This window comes from Uloborus diversus, chromosome 5, assembly GCF_026930045.1.
Source record: "Uloborus diversus isolate 005 chromosome 5, Udiv.v.3.1, whole genome shotgun sequence".
Classification (NCBI taxonomy): Eukaryota; Metazoa; Arthropoda; class Arachnida; order Araneae; family Uloboridae; genus Uloborus; species Uloborus diversus.
This window is the reverse complement of record NC_072735.1, coordinates 62,962,221-62,983,039: the sequence shown is the minus strand read 5'-3', so window position 1 is coordinate 62,983,039 and position 20,819 is coordinate 62,962,221. Positions and strand designations below refer to the sequence as shown.

Genomic DNA, 20,819 nt, shown 5'->3' with positions numbered 1-20,819 from the left:
AATACAGTTTTTTTACCTCATATGAAAGAAGAAAACAATTACTGATACAATGATTTTTTTTTTACTCTGATGTCCCTAGTTTCGTGGATATGCCCCTATGTATGTAATAGAATCTTTGAATATAATTTCACCCACATTTTGCGCTCAATTATTTTCAAAATTTTCAAATGCGATATCATTCCTGATTACAATTAAGTACTTTGTAATCAGATTAATTTTTTTTATCATCTACTAACTGGTTTATTACGATTTTAAGTAACATTTTCGAAACAATCCTCTAATATTTGATGAAAATTATATGAATACATATTATTATGAAACATCATTAGAAAGAACTGCTTTTCGACAAGATATAAGATTTGTTCGAATTTTCCAATGTAGTTTTCACGTGAATAATAATTGCGTTTAACTAATTTCAAGCTGAATTGTAGGCGAGTCCTCAATTAGAAACACTGGTTATTGTTGAACGCATTTTTTTATCAAACAATACCTTTATTCAACACAGTCAATTTCATTGCCTACTGCGACTACACCACCAAAAGTTTTATAGCATAGTAAAAACCAGAAAGATCAACATACTCCTTAGAATTCATGTAAACAGTTAATTTTTGGAAATAATTTCTGCTGCCATAAGTACAAGATTTCGTGCTGCCATCTATTAGTGCATTTTTAAACTTAAAGTTTAAAGCTTTTAGAATTCGCTCCCCCTCCCTCTCTACGATGATAGGAGGCTTACCGGAGGTCACTGTGACCAACCAATAGTATTTCTTATTCGGAAAATTTTGAGACAGTTTTTCTGTTCTCTTTTCTTTTTTTTTCATCAGTGCCAGATCCTGGAATTCTGATGGGAGGGGGGAGGAAGCCAGGGCCCTTCCCCCCTGCGAAACTTTTAGAGACAATAAACTTATCTAATTTCAGCGCGTGGGGAGATAGGGCTTTTTTTTTCGGAATTTCTGTGGGATTCCTTTCGTTTGTACTAGATTTAAAAATTTGAAGAATGAGCAAGGGCGAATAAATCGTAGTCCCCCACCCCCAGCACTGCTTTTCACTTATGTAGGTATATGTGTATGCTGGTATTTTATCGTTCGATAAAATTTAGTTTTATTCGGAAACTTGGGAACTTCCCCCTCCCAAAATTTTCAGCTTAGGGCACCCTAATATTCGGAGCATACGTTTGGAAAACTCAACTACTATATTATATTACCTTTGTACTTGTTTATGTTCAAACAGATCTATGCACGGTCATGCAGTCAGTGACGTACCGAAGGGGGGCGGAGGGGGCGGTCCGCCCCAGGCCCCGCTTTGACATAGGCCCCCAAATTTCAATTTTTGGTTTTCACCAATATTGTCGCATATCTTGGTTTGAATGCTCAAACAAGTTGGCTTAATAAATCATAATTTTTTTAAAGACCAAATATTTGTTCAGGGATACAATCAATATTTCTTCGGGATCAATGGAGGGTTTATGATACCCAGGCCCCGCTTTGACATAGGCCCCAAAATTTTAATTCGTTTTCTTTTTCGCCAGATGTGCCTTATGCCATGTTTTAGATAAATAAAAAGTTGACTTTTTATGTAGAATAAATATTTTCTCAGTGACTCTTGCCTAGACAAAGAGAGGGCAAATTATGTCCCACAGGCCCCGCTTTGACATAAGCCCCGAAATTGTATCTTATTTTTTCCAGTAGATCTGCCATATAGATCATGATTAGAAATATTAATCAGTTACCTATATATGCGAGTATATATCATAAATTTTGTTAAATATGACTTTTTTTCATAGTGACCCGTCCTAGTGTACAAAGGCACTTGAGCGCTTGGGCCACGAATTTAATGGGGGCCCCAAATTTTTAAATTAACTAAACCTATAAAAATCATTTGCTTTTATTTTGTTAAGTGCTTTCAGCAAAGTTTTATGCATTTTTTTTTCAAATAATTTATAAAAAAAAATAATGCATAACAGATGCACGTTTATAATTTTTGATCATTACAGTATACAGCTAAATATATGTTTTATGTTCTGTTTTGTGTATTAAGAATACGATGGTCTAGTCTTAATTCATACACTATTTTTGAAACCAAATTCAAACATTTAACCAAGAAAATCCATTCCTAAATGAGAAGTTGTCTATCCTTTGTGGCGTTGGAAAAATCAGTCAGATAAATTTTTCTTTTTACCAGCTGCACTTCTGTGGTTTTAAGTTTCGTCTTCCCATCCATTCTATACTCGATTGCAAGCTTACTTGACTACGGAGAAATGAGCTGCGGCCAAGCAAAAGAAATAGTTCCTAGCCCTTTGTCCGATAATCGGGAGAAATTACGCTCTTCGCTTTAGAAATCGGATTAGTTAAACCCACGCATACGCAAATCTTTTGTCTTAATTTCTGTCGAACATTAAATATTTTCAATTCTACCAGCGAAGCCGCGCAGAGCGTTTTCTCCACTTCAATCGAGCGCGCCAAGCAAGTATAGGGTCACACCAGAGTTTTTTTTGTCTGAAGAACATAAGGAGCGGGTTTTTTTTTTTTTTTTTTTTTTTTTTTTTTTTTTTTTTTTTGTGAGTGGGACCTAGCAGAAAAGTTTTATTTAGACTGTGAATGTGTGAATTTCATCCTTATTTAGGTAAGCATGTTTTAAAAATATTTTTCTCTGAGATTAGGTGATGTTATCCAGGTAAATAGTTCCCTGGTTTGTCTTACTCAAAGGAATAGAAGGAATAGTAAAGGGGTTTTTTTTTCTGTAAAAGCCAATTTTTATCCTAAAATTAGGTAATCTGGAATGAATGCCTAAACGTTTCTGTTCACTGTACTTGGATGTTCAGATGCAATAAATTTTTAAGATACAATATAATTTTAGGACTTTTTTCTGTTTTTGATATTTTCTGATAAAGCACAATTTTATTAAAAATATAGTATTTACTTAATTTTACTTAAAATCATGTGTTTTATATGGTATTTACAATAGTGTCCGAAATCAAACCAACACTACTGAAATATGTAAAAATGTACCACTTAAAATAATTACTGTAATATATGGTACGTACACATAGTTTGAGAAACTTCAGTTTTAATATCAGGTAGGCCCCCATTTCGAGTAGCGCCCCAGGCCCCCATCTGTCTTGGTACGCCACTGCATGCAGTATTTATATATTCATTAAATTTCTGTTAGAAATTTAATCAAATTAAATGTTTCTATTAGTAAGCAAGGAGAAAACATCAGTTTTATACAATAACGTGTCAACGTAAAAGCTTTAACTTTTGCTTAAGAAAGACAACTACATTCTGACACAAAATATTTTACAGCTCACCTCTCTCCCTCCTCTCGATGTTAAAGCGTGTATTTCAGAAATAAAATAGTATTCAAATTTAGATACTAGATTTCACGAAAAAAAATTTAAATATTTAAAATTTAAAAAATATTTTTTAAATATTAAATTTTAGATTTGAATTTTAATTATCTTGGAGTTTCGTTACTCACTTTCTTAAAAAGAAATTCCTTTATGGTGCACGTACAAAATTCATAAAAGCAATTTTAATTAGAGAGTAAACGCTTCATATGATGTAGGACTACCTGTGATCCCGGTAGTTAATTTTTTTTCAGTAGTGTACAACGGAGATTAAAAGCCCCAAAAGTAGTCCTTAAAGTAGACCACCATTAGATTTTAGCCATAAGAACACTTACTATGAAATAACAAAAATGAATGATTGGATATAAAATGCTGAATTAAAATGACACTATAAGAACGAAGACTTAAAAGCTTCAAAATGAAAATAGAAAACTGAGGCACAGACAGCTGCAGTTCCAAGTACTTTTGATGTATTTGGCAACGGACGACTCCTGCATAGAATTAGGCTCTTTTTTTTTTTTTAACCTTTTTTCTAGTTCATTATGATTTTTTTTTCTGTTCTGAATTTGAGAAATTCGTGAAGAAAGCGAATTTTTTTTTTCCAATTCAGAAATAGTTTGCAGTCCTTCTCAAAAATTAGCGAACCGCCGTTATTCACCGCACCGTGCCGTTTCTGCTACCGGATCCTTGATTATAGCTTCCATGTAGTTGTATAATTCTGAATGATTTCATTCAATGATGAAATTAACGATTTGTTTCCCTTTTTTTTCTTTGCCGGATAGTAGTCGTATTCTTTTTTAGTTCTTAAGTCAGAATCTGTACTCTGTTAGTTGCAAAAACACTCAATAGACAACAGCACCATCGTCAAACGTTTAGTGTGTCACTGCGCAGTGCTCACGTTCAATTTCTTTTTAAAGAGAATCGAAACAAATATTTAGAAATGATTTCGAAAAATACCTTTGAGTTTAAAACAGTTTATTAAACTTGAGATTGTATTCACCACGCAAACAATCTGAAATTTTCTTTGCATTGAACTACAAATCTCGATCAAGGGCCATTCAAGTTGAAGGTACTTTCTAATGTATGTTTTTAAATTAAGTATTTTTCAAAAATTATCAGTGATTTTTCCTTTTGTAAAAAAATGAAAAATTATGCTCACAATATTCTTTCGTTTAAATAGTTGAAAACGCGCAAACATCTGCTTTTCAGTAACGAGAATGAACAGCAGACTGCTTAAATAGCAAAATAGCAATTAACAAAGCATACAAGTACATTCTCGTTGCTTTTACCGGATATCTTATCATCCAAAAGCTCGCTATTTTGCTGTGGCAACGGCCTAAACTCAGAGAAACAGCGCATGCAAATCTGGCAAAGTTTATTTAAAAGTCTCCAGCTGAGTTGGCAAAGGCGCGGTATCTGGATTGATGTGTTATGTGTAAATGTTAGATTATTCCGAGATGGAACTGATTAATTTATATTTATTTCTTTTAATGGTAATGTGTTTTGTTGGAATTTACAATAAATGTTCGCTTTTAACAACTGGATTACCCGTCTCTACATTGGTGACCTGAACACGCAGTTATCAGTTGGTAGCGAAATGATTTCAAGAAAGAATGGGTCGCAGCAATTCGCCGGAAGGTAATTTATTTCGACGAAAAACTTCAATTTTTTTCAATTGTCTTGCTTTTCTGTGCATGTGTCCCTTGAGGTTCTTGAGTGTAGCATTGTACCTAAGCTATTAGTTATTTCATGTTAGTATGGAAACAAAAGAGAATTTAAATTTGACTCAAAAGGAAGTAAGTGCTGAAAACTTAAGTTGCAATAGGGTTTCTGTAAAAGTACCTAATTTTTGGCCTAATAATGCGAAGTTATTTTTTGTACAACTTGAAGCTAGTTTTAGGTTAGCTGGCGTTACGGTTGAACAAACCAAATTCGATCATTTGGTTGCGTCGCTAGATGCAGAAACTTTGTCTCATGCTACCGATATTTTATGTCAGCCGCCAGGAAAACCATACACCGCACTTAAAGAAAGATTGTTAGCGGAGTTCGAATTTTCTCAGAGTCGTAAAGTAAAGACATTAATTGAAGACTTAGAATTAGGTGACAAATCTCCATCTATGTTATTACGAAAAATGAAAGAATTAAGTGAGAGGCATGTAGATGATGATTTTTTAAAAAATATTTGGCTTCGTAGGTTACCGGTACCAGTGCAAACAATTTTAGCGGTCAGTTCTGAAAATTTAGAAAAGTTAGCGGAAATGGCAGACAAGATTTGCGAATATACTGGGTTGGTTGTAAACTCAATTGATAAGCAAACTTTTAAATACCAAACTGCTAGTACTGAAATTCAGTTGGAACAATTGCAACTGAAAGTAGACGAACTTACTAAAATTGTAAAAACGCGCAGTCGCTCAAGGTCTCCAAATCGATCTCAGGGCCGAAAAAAATTTAATTTGAGAGCTGAAAAGCGGAATAATTGGTTATGTTGGTATCACTTTAAATTTAAAGACAAAGCTACCAAATGTGTAAAACCATGCGCTTTTGAAGCGAAATTTTCAAATTTTTCAAAATCGTCGGAAGTTTCTATGACTTTTACTAAAAAAGGATTTAGTCGCAGACTGTATATCACTGATATTTTAACTCAAACGAGCTATCTAATTGACACAGGTAGTGATGTTTCTTGTTACCCAAAATCCTTTTTGAATTTAGACAGCGGAAAAAAAGAATTCACTTTGTACGCTGCAAATGGATCTGGGATTGATACTTACGGTACTAAGTTATTAAATTTAGATTTCGGGTTAGGACGCAGATTGAGATGGCCGTTTATCATAGCTGACGTTACAAAGCCTATAATAGGGGCGGACTTTTTGCAGCATTTTGAATTGCTAGTCGATTTAAAGAAAAGGCGTATTTTAGATCCGGTGACTAAATTTAGTGCAAGCGGTCGATCGATATTTTGCGAGGTTCCGAATGTGAAAACAATTTATGGGAATTCTGAATATCAAGAATTGTTAAAGAAATATATTGAGATTACACAACTTAATGTTCTTTCACAAAAGGTAATGAAACATAATACAGTTCATTTCATTCCGACTGAGGGACCCCCTGTTTCAGCTAAAGCGCGTCGGTTACACCCAACGCAACTTCAAATAGCTAAACAGGAATTTGAATATATGCTTGACAAAGGGATTTGTAGACCGTCAAAAAGTAATTGGGCTAGTCCTTTGCATATGGTCCCAAAAGGCGAGTATGACTGGAGACCAACTGGCGATTACAGAGCACTAAATCGTATAACAGTTCAGGACAAATATCCAATTCCTCACATTCAAGATTGTGTTAGCATTTTACACGGGAAAAAAATATTCTCGAAAGTTGACTTAATAAGGGCGTATCACCAGATTCCTGTGAACCCCCCTGATATTCCGAAAACGGCTATAATAACACCTTTTGGGTTATATGAATTTCCGTTTCTAAACTTCGGGTTATGTTCAGCAGCACAAACATTTCAACGCTTTTTGGATGAGGTTTTGAGAGGGTTGAATTTCTGTTTTCCATACCTGGATGACATTTTAATCGCGAGTGAAAATCACCAGCAGCATAAAAAGCATTTAGAAGAAATTTTTAAACGTTTCCTTAACTACGGGATCGTTATAAACGAATCAAAATGTGAATTTGGGAAAGAAACTATAATTTTTTTAGGACATATGATAAACAGTAAGGGGTGTATGCCAGATCCAAAAAAGGTGAAGGCAGTGGTAGAGTTCCCTAAACCCAAAACTATTTCTGAACTTAGACGTTTTTTGGGTATGATAAACTATTATCATCGCTTTATTCCAGATATCGCCGTGATTTTAGCGCCACTTCATAGGTTTTTAATTAAAGCAAAAAAACGAGATAAGAGGGAAATTCCGTGGGATACTGCTTCAGAAACAAGCTTTGAAAAAATTAAAAGTGCTTTAGCGGAAGCGACTTTGCTTTATCACCCTTCTACTAATGCAGAACTTGCTTTAACAACTGATTGCAGTGATTTTGCGATGGGTGGTGTATTGCATGAATTATCCCCCGAAGGTCCCAAGCCTTTAGGTTTTTTTTTCAAAGAAACTATCGGCTACTCAATGTAAATATTCAACTTATGATAGAGAATTGTTGGCAGCATATAGTGCAATTCAGTATTTTCGATACATGTTAGAGGCAAGGAAATTTATTTTGTATGTAGACCACAAACCTCTAACTTTCGCATTTCGGCGGAAACATGAAAAATCCTCCCCCCGAACTATCCGTCAGTTGGATTTCATATCTCAATTTACTACGGATATCAGATATTTACCTGGTAAGGGAAATTTGGTTGCGGACAGCCTATCGCGAATATCGGAGATCACATTTTCATCCCTAGATGATATAGAAATGTGGGAAAAATCACAATCTGAGGATGAAGAACTTCAGGACGTTTTAGAGGGACGAATTAAGTACAGTGGTAAATTAGCTAAAGTTCCTATGCCTGGTACCGATAAATCTCTATATTGTGATACATCAGGAAATTATAATAGATTCTTTGTTCCGCAAATTCTAAGGCGTAAAATTTTTGATACAATGCACGGTTTGTCTCACCCCGGCATACGTGCTACAAAACGTCTTATCGATAGCAAATATGTCTGGCCAAATATAAACAAAGATATAACTGCTTGGTGCAGAGCTTGTGTTCCGTGTCAGCAGACTAAAGTACATTTGCATACTAAATCCCCGTTAGTTCAATTTTTAGTTCCGGATGAGAGATTTTCTCATATTCATTTAGACATAATAGGTCCACTAACACAAGTTCAAAATTTTAAGTATTGCTTGACTATAGTGGATAGATTTACGCGGTGGCCTGAAGTTGTGCCAATTACTGATATAACAGCAGAAACGGTAGCTCGTGCTTTCGTACAATCATGGGTTTCTCGATTTGGTACTCCGCAAAGGATAACATGTGACAGGGGCAGACAGTTTGAATCTGAACTTTTTACGAGTCTATCAAAGATGCTTGGCATAAAATTAGCAAGGACATCGCCGTACAGACCCCAAAGTAACGGTCTGGTGGAAAGATTGCACCGACCATTGAAGCAAGCTTTGATGTGTTACAAATCCGATTGGTTTGAAGCACTTCCATTAGTGCTGTTGGGACTCAGATCTACGTTACGTGAAGACCTTGGTGCGTCCGCGGCACAGCTGACTTATGGGTCAACTCTACGGTTACCTGGACAGTTGTATGAAGAAAAAACTTTATCTAATATGCCTGACTACGTTGCACGTCTTCAAAGACTGATTAGCTCGCTAAGTCCATCTACTCCTATTCGGCATGGTCAACAACGGATTTATATCCCTAAAGATCTGCAAAACTGTACACATGTTTTTGTGCGCTTAGATGCTGTAAAAAAGTCATTGCAGCCGCCATACGAAGGGCCTTATGAGGTCCTAAAGAGGATGGACAAGAACTTTTTGATTTCGGTGAACGACAAGGAAAAGATCGTTCACATCAATCGCTTAAAACCAGCATTTTTAATTGCTGGAGATTCCAATCCAAGGACTCCTGGAGTTACAACAAGGTTTGGCCGCAAAGTACGTTTTCGTCTCCCAATGGTCTTGTGAGACTGGTGAGGGAGTCTGTGGCAACGGCCTAAACTCAGAGAAACAACGCATGCAAATCTGGCAAAGTTTATTTAAAAGTCTCCAGCTGAGTTGGCAAAGGCGCGGTATCTGTATTGATGTGTTATGTGTAAATGTTAGATTATTCCGAGATGGAACTGATTAATTTATATTTATTTCTTTTAATGGTAATGTGTTTTGTTGGAATTTACAATAAATGTTCGCTTTTAACAACTGGATTACCCGTCTCTACATTGAAAAAGGATTTCCTTGAAACCCCGAAACAGGTGTTTGCTGTAAACTGTATATTTGTGCTACAAAACGTTTGTTATTTGCTCTTACTTCTCGACGCAAAAATAATTATTCATTTCACAATAAAAGATGTTTGTAGTGTCAAAAGTTTTAGTCAGAGTTGAAAGACGACTTTTATTACCACTACAACATTTTTCAAATATTACAACTGATGAGTTCATTTGTGATTTAATAAACTTCATTATGTATTTTTGAACTACTACTGTAGGATAATCTTCACAATAATCTCTTTAAAAATTCTTCCTTCTGTCAAATTCAAATTATTATAAAAACATACCTCGATTAATTTAATTAATAAAATTTGTTTCAAAGGCGATAATTTTTACAAGAATATGTATTCTCATCTAATTACAGAGCCAGTTAGAAATGGAGATAAAAATACTTTTAAAAATTTACACGATCGTCAAATAAAAAGTACTTGGTAAATGAATGGTGGAATAATAATTCAGACAAATGTTTTCCTTTTATTTCCAATAATTTAACATAAAAGTGTTTAACATTTTACAAGCATTAAAGTTGAAGAATCTTTATATTGCTGTTTTGAAATATTTTACAAAAAACCTTTCAAAATATGCATCGTAACAATTTAACTTATGCTTCTCAAAAATAGTTTTTTTTTTTACTTTGCGAATTTACAAATGGTTATACAGTATTAAGAAGAAGAAAGAATTATTTTCTAAACTGTTGTGATTCATTAAAAACATGTTAAATCAATAACTCCATTACTTTTTCTTTCCTCGATTCTTTCTTGAGTTATTTTAGGTACATTTAAAAAAATCAGTCAATGTATAGATTTTTCAGGTACTTAGTTTTGCCTTTATTTCGACTCGAAATATTTTTGTTATACTTGAATGTGTACACTGTTGGTTGAGGATGGATATCAGTTAATGTGCAAAGGGTGTATCACTCTCTCCATTTTGAAATTGGATATCAAGTGATAATAAAAGGAATTAAAGTTTACAAACTGCTATTCTAAAGGTTAAAATTAAAAATTCATGACATAATAAACAACAAATTTTAAATACGAAAATATAATATTTATTTCTGTGACATAGTGACCCTTGCATTCCAGGTTCAGATATGTACCTAAGCTTCTCATAAAACAGTATTTTGCAGTTTATTGCAAAACTAACTTTAAATGCAAGATTTAAATAATGCTTTCAATTTTTGGCAGATTGAACTCAATTCAAGATTCTGAGTCATTATGGGATAAATACTATGAATGTTTCATTTAGTTATAGGCAGAGCACGAGGTTCATATTTTTTGCTTCAATATAGTACTTGATTTTTCATATTCTCATTGGAAACACACAGAAACTTATCCGCCGGAGGAATCTTTGTAAGTATTTTTACATGTATATTTCATTAAAAATAAAAGTAATAGTTATAAAAGTTTCATAACTTTTTTAAAGTAATTTCATGTTTAAGTACTCAAAAAGATTAAAATTCTTAATGCAAACAAGTTTGTACACATTAAAAGAAAATGAAACTAAAAAAGTACAAAGAAAGGGCAAAGAAAGAGAATCCTGACCGCATATGTCACGCCAAAGTTACATGTATACGTCAGTGCGGGTCACAGTTACAAAGTGGAAGACTTAAGACGTCTCACAGGAGCTGGGCTCCCACACATTTGTGACTTGTTGAAAGTGACTTCACTGCAACTATTAATTTTTGGCCAATCATTGCGTGAATCAATGAAGACGTCACAAAGTTGCTTTGTGATGTTGCCGTGACCTGCCATTCGTAAGTTCTCTGCTATTTGTGAATGATTTTTCAGCAATGTTTTGCATCGTTACTCGAGTGACCCTTATGCAATTGTCACTCGCAACTTTCACATGAGGGCCCCATTTAGTCTGTGCTATTTGGGTTAATTGTAGAACCTGGAAATGCTGTAAAATCTGTAGAACTAGGTTTTGCTTTTTTTGGTCTTAAGTATTTCAATGATTCATGAATCACCAAAACCTGTCTTTAATAATAATAACGCATTCAGTACATTTAAATAAAGAAACAACTCAAAGTTTCATCGCACAATTAATATTTCAAGAATCTCATTTATGCTGGCCATTTTTTCCTAAAGCAACACCTTTTTCTAGAACAACACCAAACATGACTTTTCCATTTAAGTTAAGACGGGGTCTTGGCAAAAGGTTAGCTACAATAGATCCTATGATGCCTAATGGACTGTAGTTTCCTCCTAATAATTGTTTACCATAGCCACCACCACCGCCACCACCATTTCCTATGCTTAATTTTATTCCAAAAGGTTCTAACGCACCAGCTCTGTCAGTCGCGATTGGTTGTTTTGCTGGAAGGCCGGAATTGATGTGTATCGGACTACTAGCGGCTTGCTGATGAGCTGCCTGATGTTGAAAATAGTTTTGATGAAACTGTTGCTGATTCTGGGCATGTTGAGAATGATGGCCTTGTGGAATATGTTGATTGTAGTTCTGCTGTAAGCTTTGAGAAGCCTGTGGTGGGGATTGGGTAAATTGAGATTGGAAACTATTTACCACACTTTCGCTGGGGCTCGAATGCATCGGTTGCTGTTGAAAGTTGTGAAAGAAATTTCCTGCGGAAAAATTTTGTTGTGTGACGTGTATGGATTCTTTTCTTGTTGTCCTCCCATTGTTGCCATCATTGTCACCAACATATTTCGTAACACTGGTTTGGTCTTTTATATCTAAGTCATCTTTGGCAAGTAGTTCTTGGTACTTTCTTAGCTCTTCTTCGTATTCGTAATCTAATTCTCCGTTGGTTGTGGGCGGTTTGGGAAAATAGTTCAAACCTGGAATTTTCATCTCCGACAGGCCATCTGGTTTTGATTTCACATCTGTAAAATGGTAAAAATAACAATTAACGACAAAGCTGTGCATTAAATTCTTGTGCGAATGAATGTAAACAAAGGATTTTTTTTTTTTTTGGTTGGTATTAAAGAATCACTTTTATGCCGGATTTTCTATTGTATTTCGTAGAGTATAATGTGCTACTTTGTTATGATATTCTACACTTTTTCAAAGTTTTCTCGCCTAGTCAGGCTTGTTATTGTTGTGTCTCAACTGCTTGTCTTTGAGTAATTCTAAACAAGAATTTAACTCCTAGAAAACTATTATCCATCATTAGGGAATATTTCGATGATTGAGTATTTGGCGATCTTTCTTCGTTGGCATCAATTTTTGGCCCCAACGCCTGCGCGAGAGGTATTTTTCTTTGCAAGTCAAAACAAAGAGATCGGAAACATCTACTCACATAGTTTTACTATAAATCAGCAGGATTACCAAAATAAAATTATTTACGACAAAAATTATACGACCGCGCCAGATTAACAATTATCGAAATATCCCCCATCATTGCTTTTCACAAAAATGTTAATATTACACTGCGTGAAATTGCTTGAAAATCTAAAGCGAGCTTAGGAATAAGCTTAGGTGTAGTCCATAAAATTATTAAAATAAAGAATAAGTGTGGTTCAATTTTTCCTCGACGAAAAAAGTACTGTGTATGAAAGATGGTAACAAGTGACAGAGACGATGCATTTAGAATTTTTTTTTAAAAATATTAAAACTAGTTTTCAACTTACAAAAGAGACTTGCTTGATGTTGTTGTTAGTGTGTATAGAATTAAAAATTCATATACTGTTGGAGAATGGATGTAAATATCTTTGTTCACTTAAATTTGCAAAAGAGTGTATATAAGTGTACGTTCAAACTAATTAATTATACTTAGTTTATTGTTATAACTAACTGAATTTAATGTTCAAAAACTTCTTCTTTAAAAAAATTAATTCCGAGAAAAAAAAATTTTCAAAGAATAATGATTCTGCAGACTTATGTTTAATGTTAACAGCTTTTCAAATGCTATATGGCACTCTTCACCTCAAAGAACTGATGAAAATGTTTTTGAAACAAGTGGTATTAGGTTTGTAGCAAAAAATAAAAATATTCTTCTGTAAAATATTGAATATTTTAATTCTTGCAGAACATGCAAAGCTACTAATTTTGAGCTGATGTTTTCTATTTGTAACATTTATAAATGCTGTGGAATAGCTGTTATTTTGAACATGAACTTTATTTTAAATTCTGGATCAATTTATTTTGTTGGAGCTCAAATTTACCTCAGGTGAATGTTTCTGGGAAGAATCTGTCGGTGCACCTAGTGCTTCCCCAAGGGTGAACATCCATTCCTCTGTCGGCCGATAGCTATAACTATATCTTTTTGACACCCAGATTATCCACCAGATGGAAGCACCTGAACTCTCTTCCATCCGAAACGCATAGGACTTGAATTATGCTAAGAGTATTCCAGGCAAAATGAATAAATGAGGGATCTTTTATATGCAGTACGATCATGCGACATGACGAATGCATAACCATTAAGCCCCTCTGCTGGCGGGAGGAATACATGGTTTTGATTTAGTTTAGAAATAGCATGATATATTTTTTTTATAAATAAAACTAAATTAATCTGTTGTGCTTCATGAATTTCATAGTAATTTTAATAAGTGTTTTTTTTTCTGTGATATTGAATTAACGGGAAAAAATGTAAATTCATATACAGAAATGGTGAAATTTAACGATTTTTGTTTAGACAAAAAACAAAATTTTGCAAAACAATGTTTATTACAAAATTTAAAAGAGTTATAAACAACGTACATTATTAAAAAAAATAAAAAGTTGTAATAATTTTGTGCTTTGGAATACTCTTATTTATCCAAAGGATCCAGTCGTGTATTCTAAGGTTAAAATTGACATTTTTCTGCTTAAAAGTGAAAAAATGTTTAGTCGATGTTTTACATTTTAATATTTTAAAAACATTCACCATTTTTCTCTTCATTTTTGAAAAAAAATAAATTATTTATTTTTATTATAAAACTACTGGTACCCGCACGGCTTTGCCCGTAGTAGAAAATTAAAAGGTCGTTTGGTTCGCCTTTATATTAACAAATAATAGATGATGAATTTCTCGCCAATTTGCTATGTTAAATGGCTCACCCATGCTACTGTTCCACGTTATGATGATTTCGCAATTTACTATTCCACATTGTGATAATTTGCCCGGAAAAATTTTCTTAAAATTGGAATAGAAAAAGAAAAAAATTGAATTTTTGAAAAACCGCTTCAAGGTGCACACCCCCATGCTACAAACTAACGTTTTGTCAAGTTTCATGAAAATCGGCCGAACGGTCTCGGTGCTATGCGCGTCAAAGAGATTCAGACATCCAGACAGACAGACAGAGATCCAGACAGACTTTTAGCTTTACTATTATGAATAAAGACTAAGATAAAGATTGTTTTACAAATTACTGTAAACCAGTATAATAATTAGTTGCCAGTATAAATATTGTCTGCATTCCTTTTTCAATGCAAAAAAGATGCAAACTTCGGAATGAAAGACATACTAAAAAAATGTTATCCCAGAAACTTTCCCATTCAGGGATTAATATCGTTTTGTGTTGAAATCGAAGTTCCTAGAAAGTTCAAAACAACTTTGTGCAAGGTTTAATGCTTTTTGTGTATTTGACGGTTTTTTTAATGTATTACTTCAGTGCATAAGTAGCAATTTTTTCTTTACTGATAATAAAGCTAAAAGTCTCTGTCTGGATCTCTCTCTGTCAGGATCTCTGTCTGTCAGGATCTCTGTGACTCGCGTAGCACCTAAACCAATCGGCCGATTTTTATGAAATTTGGCACATAATTAGTTGATTGAAGCGGTTTTTTTAATCATAATTTATTCATTTGTCTCTCACACATTCAATACTCGCATGAAAATGTTAGCATACTTGCTCACATATTTTACATTTCTTTATTAATAATAAAGCTGAAATTCTCTCTGTCCGGATTTCTCTCTGTCCGCCAGGATATCTGTGACGCGCATAGCGTCTAGACCGTTCGGCCGATTTTCATGAAATTTAGCACAAAGTTAGTTTGTAGCATGGAAGTGTGCACCTCAAAGCGATTTTTTGAAAATTCCGGTTTTTTTCTTTTTTTATTCCAATTTTAAGAACATTTTCCCATACAAAATTATCATAAGATGGACGAGTAAATTACAAAGTTATCATGACATGGAACCGTAACATGGGCAAGCCAATTGACGAGAAATTCATCATACATTATTTGTAAATATACAAGCGAAGCAACAGACCTTTTAATTTTCTACTACGGGACAAAGCCGTGCGGATGCCACTAGTGTTCTTATAAAAACTGAATGACGTTACCTTCTTCACTAGGAACTGGAGCGAACACCACAAACTGCGGCGTACCAGGTTTAGCTCCCTTGCTTGCAGATAATATCTTCTGCAGTATTTCATTCGATACTGTAGAAGCAACGTTCGGATCCTGGGTACTAGATTCGGTTATTTTGGGTTTAGGCGATGGCACGAAGTGTACTATGTACAGTGGATCCTTTCCGGGAACATCGTCAAACTTGTGCTGATTTTGGATGCTCTGCAAGTCGTCCAGGCGGGATAGGTCTTGCAGAGATGACTCAGAGCCGGGTGAAGAAGGATGATTAGCATAGTCCAAATGATGGCGATTTTCCAGAGTTTCAAATATATCTTCCTCGTGCCTTTGTATCATTCGCTAAAAGAGAGAATGATCATTTAAAATACCGGAAGAAAGCGTTTAAAAACGAGTTGATCTTTGCATCACATGACTTCCTTTTACACCAATCAAATAGTAATACTGCTTTGGAGTATGAAAGGAAACAATTGAAATGTTTTCACCCCCAGTTCATCAATAACCGGTGCGAAAAAGCATTTTACAGAAATTCATTCTCCCAATAACGACAATTTTGACGTAATTCATTTGATAACTCTCTAAATATCGCCAATAACTCCAAATTGAAACCAAATTCGAAAAATGATTTTTTTTTCTGCCAAAGTTAATGCCAAATTGGTGATACATCGCCAAGTTGGCTCATAAATTTGGAATCCCTAAAGAAATCCTTATGCAAGGAATGTGGTAAAATATCAGAAAGTGAGTTGTGGCCCATGGCCGAAAATTTTGTGAAACGTTAAAGCTCTGTGTTAAGGTTAAAGATAGCCACTTTGAAAAAATATATTTTTAAGATTCAATCGCACCCGAGTTTCCCATTACACGGCGTTTGCTTTTGTTAATTGAATGGGAGAAAACACTTGAAATTTCCCTTTAGTATTATGAAAAGTCAGATATATTTTTTACAAAATAAATCTATAATTATTTTCGTATGATTAGGTAATTTTAATTTGTAACTCTATTTTCATGAAATGTGCATTGTTTATTTACTTTCTAACCAAGCATAACATTGCCTGTATCCTTATTTTTGTGCTGTAACTCTATTTTCACAAAATATGCATCTTTCACTTGTTTCCTAACCAAGTACAACATTGTCTTTAATCAATAAGTTTCACTGACGAGTGGTTTATGCTAGTGGTTACTTTTGCTTGACTTCTGTGACAATCGACCTAGACTTCTAAAATCTTCACGCAAATTAAGAAGTGATTTTTATATTGATCTTCTGGGTTATATATATATATATATATATATATATATATATTTCCAAACAAATTATTAGAGGAAAGCTACCGTGGAACAGGCAAGTTTTAAGCACTTTTTTTTACAATCTAAAGTTGTAAGTATAACAAAAAGAAATGTGCAGCGTTAGAGATTCAAGAAATTTCTATTTTTTGGGAAAATACACGAACTGCTACTAGGAGAACAGACCACTGAATTGCTAAAATAGTCTGAACTCTATGATGCATAGAAACAGTTATAGATTTTTTTTTTTTTTTTAGAACTCCAGATTAAAATAGGGAGAAAAGATCTTTTTGAGGGGGGATACCTGAAAAAATGGGCAATCTCTTCGCCATTGTGCATGCAGATGCTTTGAAAGAGATCAAAAATGAAGAGGATAGGAAGTTCCTAGTTCTTCAGAGCAAAAAGGATTCCCGGGCTCCATGAATGGTGCTGTAAAAAATAGCGCAAAAGGAGGAGAATAAAATTAATGAGACAAGAAAGAAGTTATTCGAATGAAAAGAACTTGTGAAGAAATGAAATGACAACATGTCGCAAAAAGAACTTATGATTTAGTTTCAAGTAACCTAAGCAATTATGGTTTTGACAGCAATGACGGACCTTCTGCCATTCATAAGCAAACATCAACAACTAACGCAGCAGTGACATTACAAGCACGGGAATTACAACTCGAACAGAAACATGAGGTATATTGCATTTTTTGCTCCTCGTTTTTCTGAAGTATCACTGATAGACATGAAATTTACATATTGGTCGCTCCTGCAGAAGCATATGAGCATGATACTGAGGATCTAATTATAAATCGAACTTGTCTTCAATGCCTTTGAAAAATGTTTAGAGGAGAGAGACATGACAAAGTTCTACAAAAATTTAACTTAAACGATTGCCAAGAATTAGTGTTACACTGGAATGGAAATGCTCCCAGCATTGACAGGAGTTGAGAGGATCAATAACTTGGAAATTATAATTTTTCAAGGCATGCAGCAATTGTTGGGAGTTCCTGAAATCCCAATATTATCAGGAGAATAAAGTCATGGCTGTTTATCAAGCACTTGAAAGACAAGGCTTAACCGATGAAATTCGACCAGTTTGACCAGATGCAACAGCAAGAAACATAGGTGACAAAGACCCTTCAACTTGGAATGATGATCTGATTGGAAGCAGAATTAGAAAACCTGACAAATTAATTGATGTGATTGATACTGCAGAAAGGGGTGTAAAATTAATTCAGGAACACAATAATATTCTCACAAAAGATGAAAGTGGGAAAAATTTGTTTTACATATTGTTGCCAAAGACCGTGAAAACTGTCCTACTGTTACTAAATCCTCACTTATGAAAAAATAATGTTCAACATTCGCTTACTTACACTTTGTTTTGATTATATAGAAATTATTTGACATAATAATGTGTTTATTCTCTAGAAATTGTTTTGTTATGGAAGAAAAGTGTAATCCTGTAATAAGTTTGACTAAATTTCTAGGACTGGTTCAACTTCAAGGCATTTGAGGCACCCCAAGAAACTGGCCAAATGAAGTGAAATTTTGTGAAGTCTGTTTTTTTTTTTTTTTTTTTTTTCATTGGAACAAGATAAGAGGGTGGGAGCAATGAAAGTTTAACTTTAAAAAAAAAGCCCTATAGCTAAGGGCCACCCTAGTGTATATATATGTATGTTCTCTATACAAATCCACAGTTTATGTCGGATCTCTACCAAATTTGGCAGGGAGGTACTGGGGCACCCGAGAAGAAACGTAGAGGCGTTTTCAAACGCCAAAAAAGGACCGAACCGTTCGAATATTTAATTTTAGGGCCCGAAAATGTCATTGACTGGCTCTTTCTACCCGAAATAGTTGTCCGATCAGTTCGAATTAAGCACCATTCAAAAGCCCACGAAAATAACCCCTGAAATTGATTTAATTCCTTCGAATTAAAGAACTAAGACTGTAAAATCACCGGGAAATTATTTCAAAGCATTTTTAAGCCTAATGGAACAGAATTTCATATAGGAAAATTATCGTTTGTGCAATCTCAGTGTGGAAACAATTCTGAAGGTTACCACTTTTATTTCTCCACTGTGACTTAACAAAATTTGTTTTTGTTTTGAGGTAAAAATTTTCCATTTAGATTATTATTTGACGACTTTTTTTTTTTTTGTAGCAGAAGACAATTAAAGATTTTAGTTGTGGCTATGAAGGGTTGCGTTTAATTTATTCGGAAATTTTTGATTTGCCGTTTTCTCTTTCTTTAAGAATAATTATTTTAATAGGAAATTTTACTGTATGTTTTTTAAAAATCTAATTGAAGCCTGACTGTTGAACATACGTCACATATTTTATTTTGGAGATGGACCGTGCAATTCGGACAACGCAGCTAGTTTATAAATATGTTTGAAGAAATAATGTATTTATATTTATTTTGAAGTATGGTAGCAATATTTTTATTAGTATTAAAATTATAATGTATTATGTGTGTCCAATTTTTTTTGGCACCCTGTATACAGATTATTGAGGTTTTTTGAACTGTTAAAACATTTTCTTCATCAGAAACTTCACATTAAATATTATTTTTCTCTCTAATAATATTAAAGCAGTTAAGAACATTTAAAAAATTATTGTCAAACAAAGCAACTGTTTTTTTTTTTATTTTTTTTATTTTTTTTTTATTTTTATTTTTATTTTATTTTATTTTATTTTTTTTTTTTTTTTTTGCATATTTTCAAAAATAAAAGCAGTGGACATGCATATTTCTCGTACTATTTTCATGCAAAATTTCATTAAATTAAGATAAAAATTTAAAAAAAAACATAAAATTTATTAGTTTTCTTTTATTTTAATAGCCCAGGTAAATTTTATAATACATACTTTATGAAATGCAATTAATGTTTTACGCAATCATACCTTAGTGTAGAAATAAGAAATAATGTCACTAACGGCTTTTTCAAGAGATAAAATGCAAAATTTAAAATGATGGTTTGTTTACGTGTTATCATTATCATAGTTGCTCGCAATGTAACGCGAATTAATATCATCGACGTTTTGATACATCACCACCAGGTTCCGACAAAGCCCAGGCGTCAGGTCGCCCGGGCGACTAGAAAAGAAACTCCAAGTAGCTTGGATCCTTGTTTTTTTCAGAAACCATGTTGTACTGAATTTACCTATACATTTTGAGAAATAATTTGTCTGATGCCTAAAAGCGATTTTTTTCGGTGTCTGATCCTCATTAAAATTGACAAGTGTAGGGGAGGGTGGCCCAAAGAGGGTAGGTCACCCAAAGAGGGTAGGCCTCCATACGCCCCCCCTTGATGTGTAAGCGGCGATGCATACGTATGTCGTGTTTACATGAACACCCCCGAGTTTTAATCAGTCCCAGCGAAGCAGCAGTGAAGCGGCATGGCGCGACCAGGTTTAAAATAAAAAAATGATACATTTCTTTTAAAAAAATGAAGTTTTGTGACTTATGATTAGTCGACGACCAGCTCATTTTTTTGATTGTCAATAACATTACGTTATTTTGACACCATCCACCTACAAACTACAATAGTCATTTCGTTTGTTTTTTTTATATTTCAGGTTGTAATTATTGAAATAAAAAAACGTGCTTTTGGGCAAAGCGGGTATAGGATTTAATCATGTATTTTCTTATTTCTTGATTCGTGTGCTGACTTAGATTATTTATTTCAATAGGATGAGTATACTTTAAAAAGTTATTTTTTAGGATGGCAATCAATTAGTCTATTAATTTAATCAGTTATTTCTTTATGTTTTATAAACAAGTGTTCTGTCTTTAAATTGGATAAGTACAACTGTTTTACAGTTTTTATATAATGGCAGGTAGCTAGTCAACTATTTTAATCATTTATAACTTCATATTTGATTGGCAAATGTAACAAGTCACAATTATTTAAGCTTACCCGCTTTGGGCTTCCTGGTAGGACAAAGCGGGTTTTTCAAATTTTTGTAAAAAACGGGTTTGACATAATACAAAAATCACTTTTTACTTTGAAGTTCAAGAAACCTGCTAGGAAATAA

The 20,819-nt window shown here is 33.8% G+C and overlaps 1 protein-coding gene across 1 annotated transcript in view; it reads right to left on the bottom strand.

Annotated features, from left to right (window-relative positions):
* Nucleotides 1-11,328: 11,328 nt before the first annotated feature.
* The window catches only part of LOC129222946 (uncharacterized), a 32,152-nt gene continuing 22,661 nt past the window's right edge, over nt 11,329-20,819 (bottom strand). The window contains exons 3-4 of the mRNA XM_054857507.1: nt 15,492-15,855; nt 11,329-12,110 (exon numbers count right to left, since the gene is read on the bottom strand). Coding sequence (XP_054713482.1) covers nt 11,329-12,110; nt 15,492-15,855 — 1,146 coding nt within the window. The remainder of the gene's footprint in view (nt 12,111-15,491; nt 15,856-20,819) is intronic.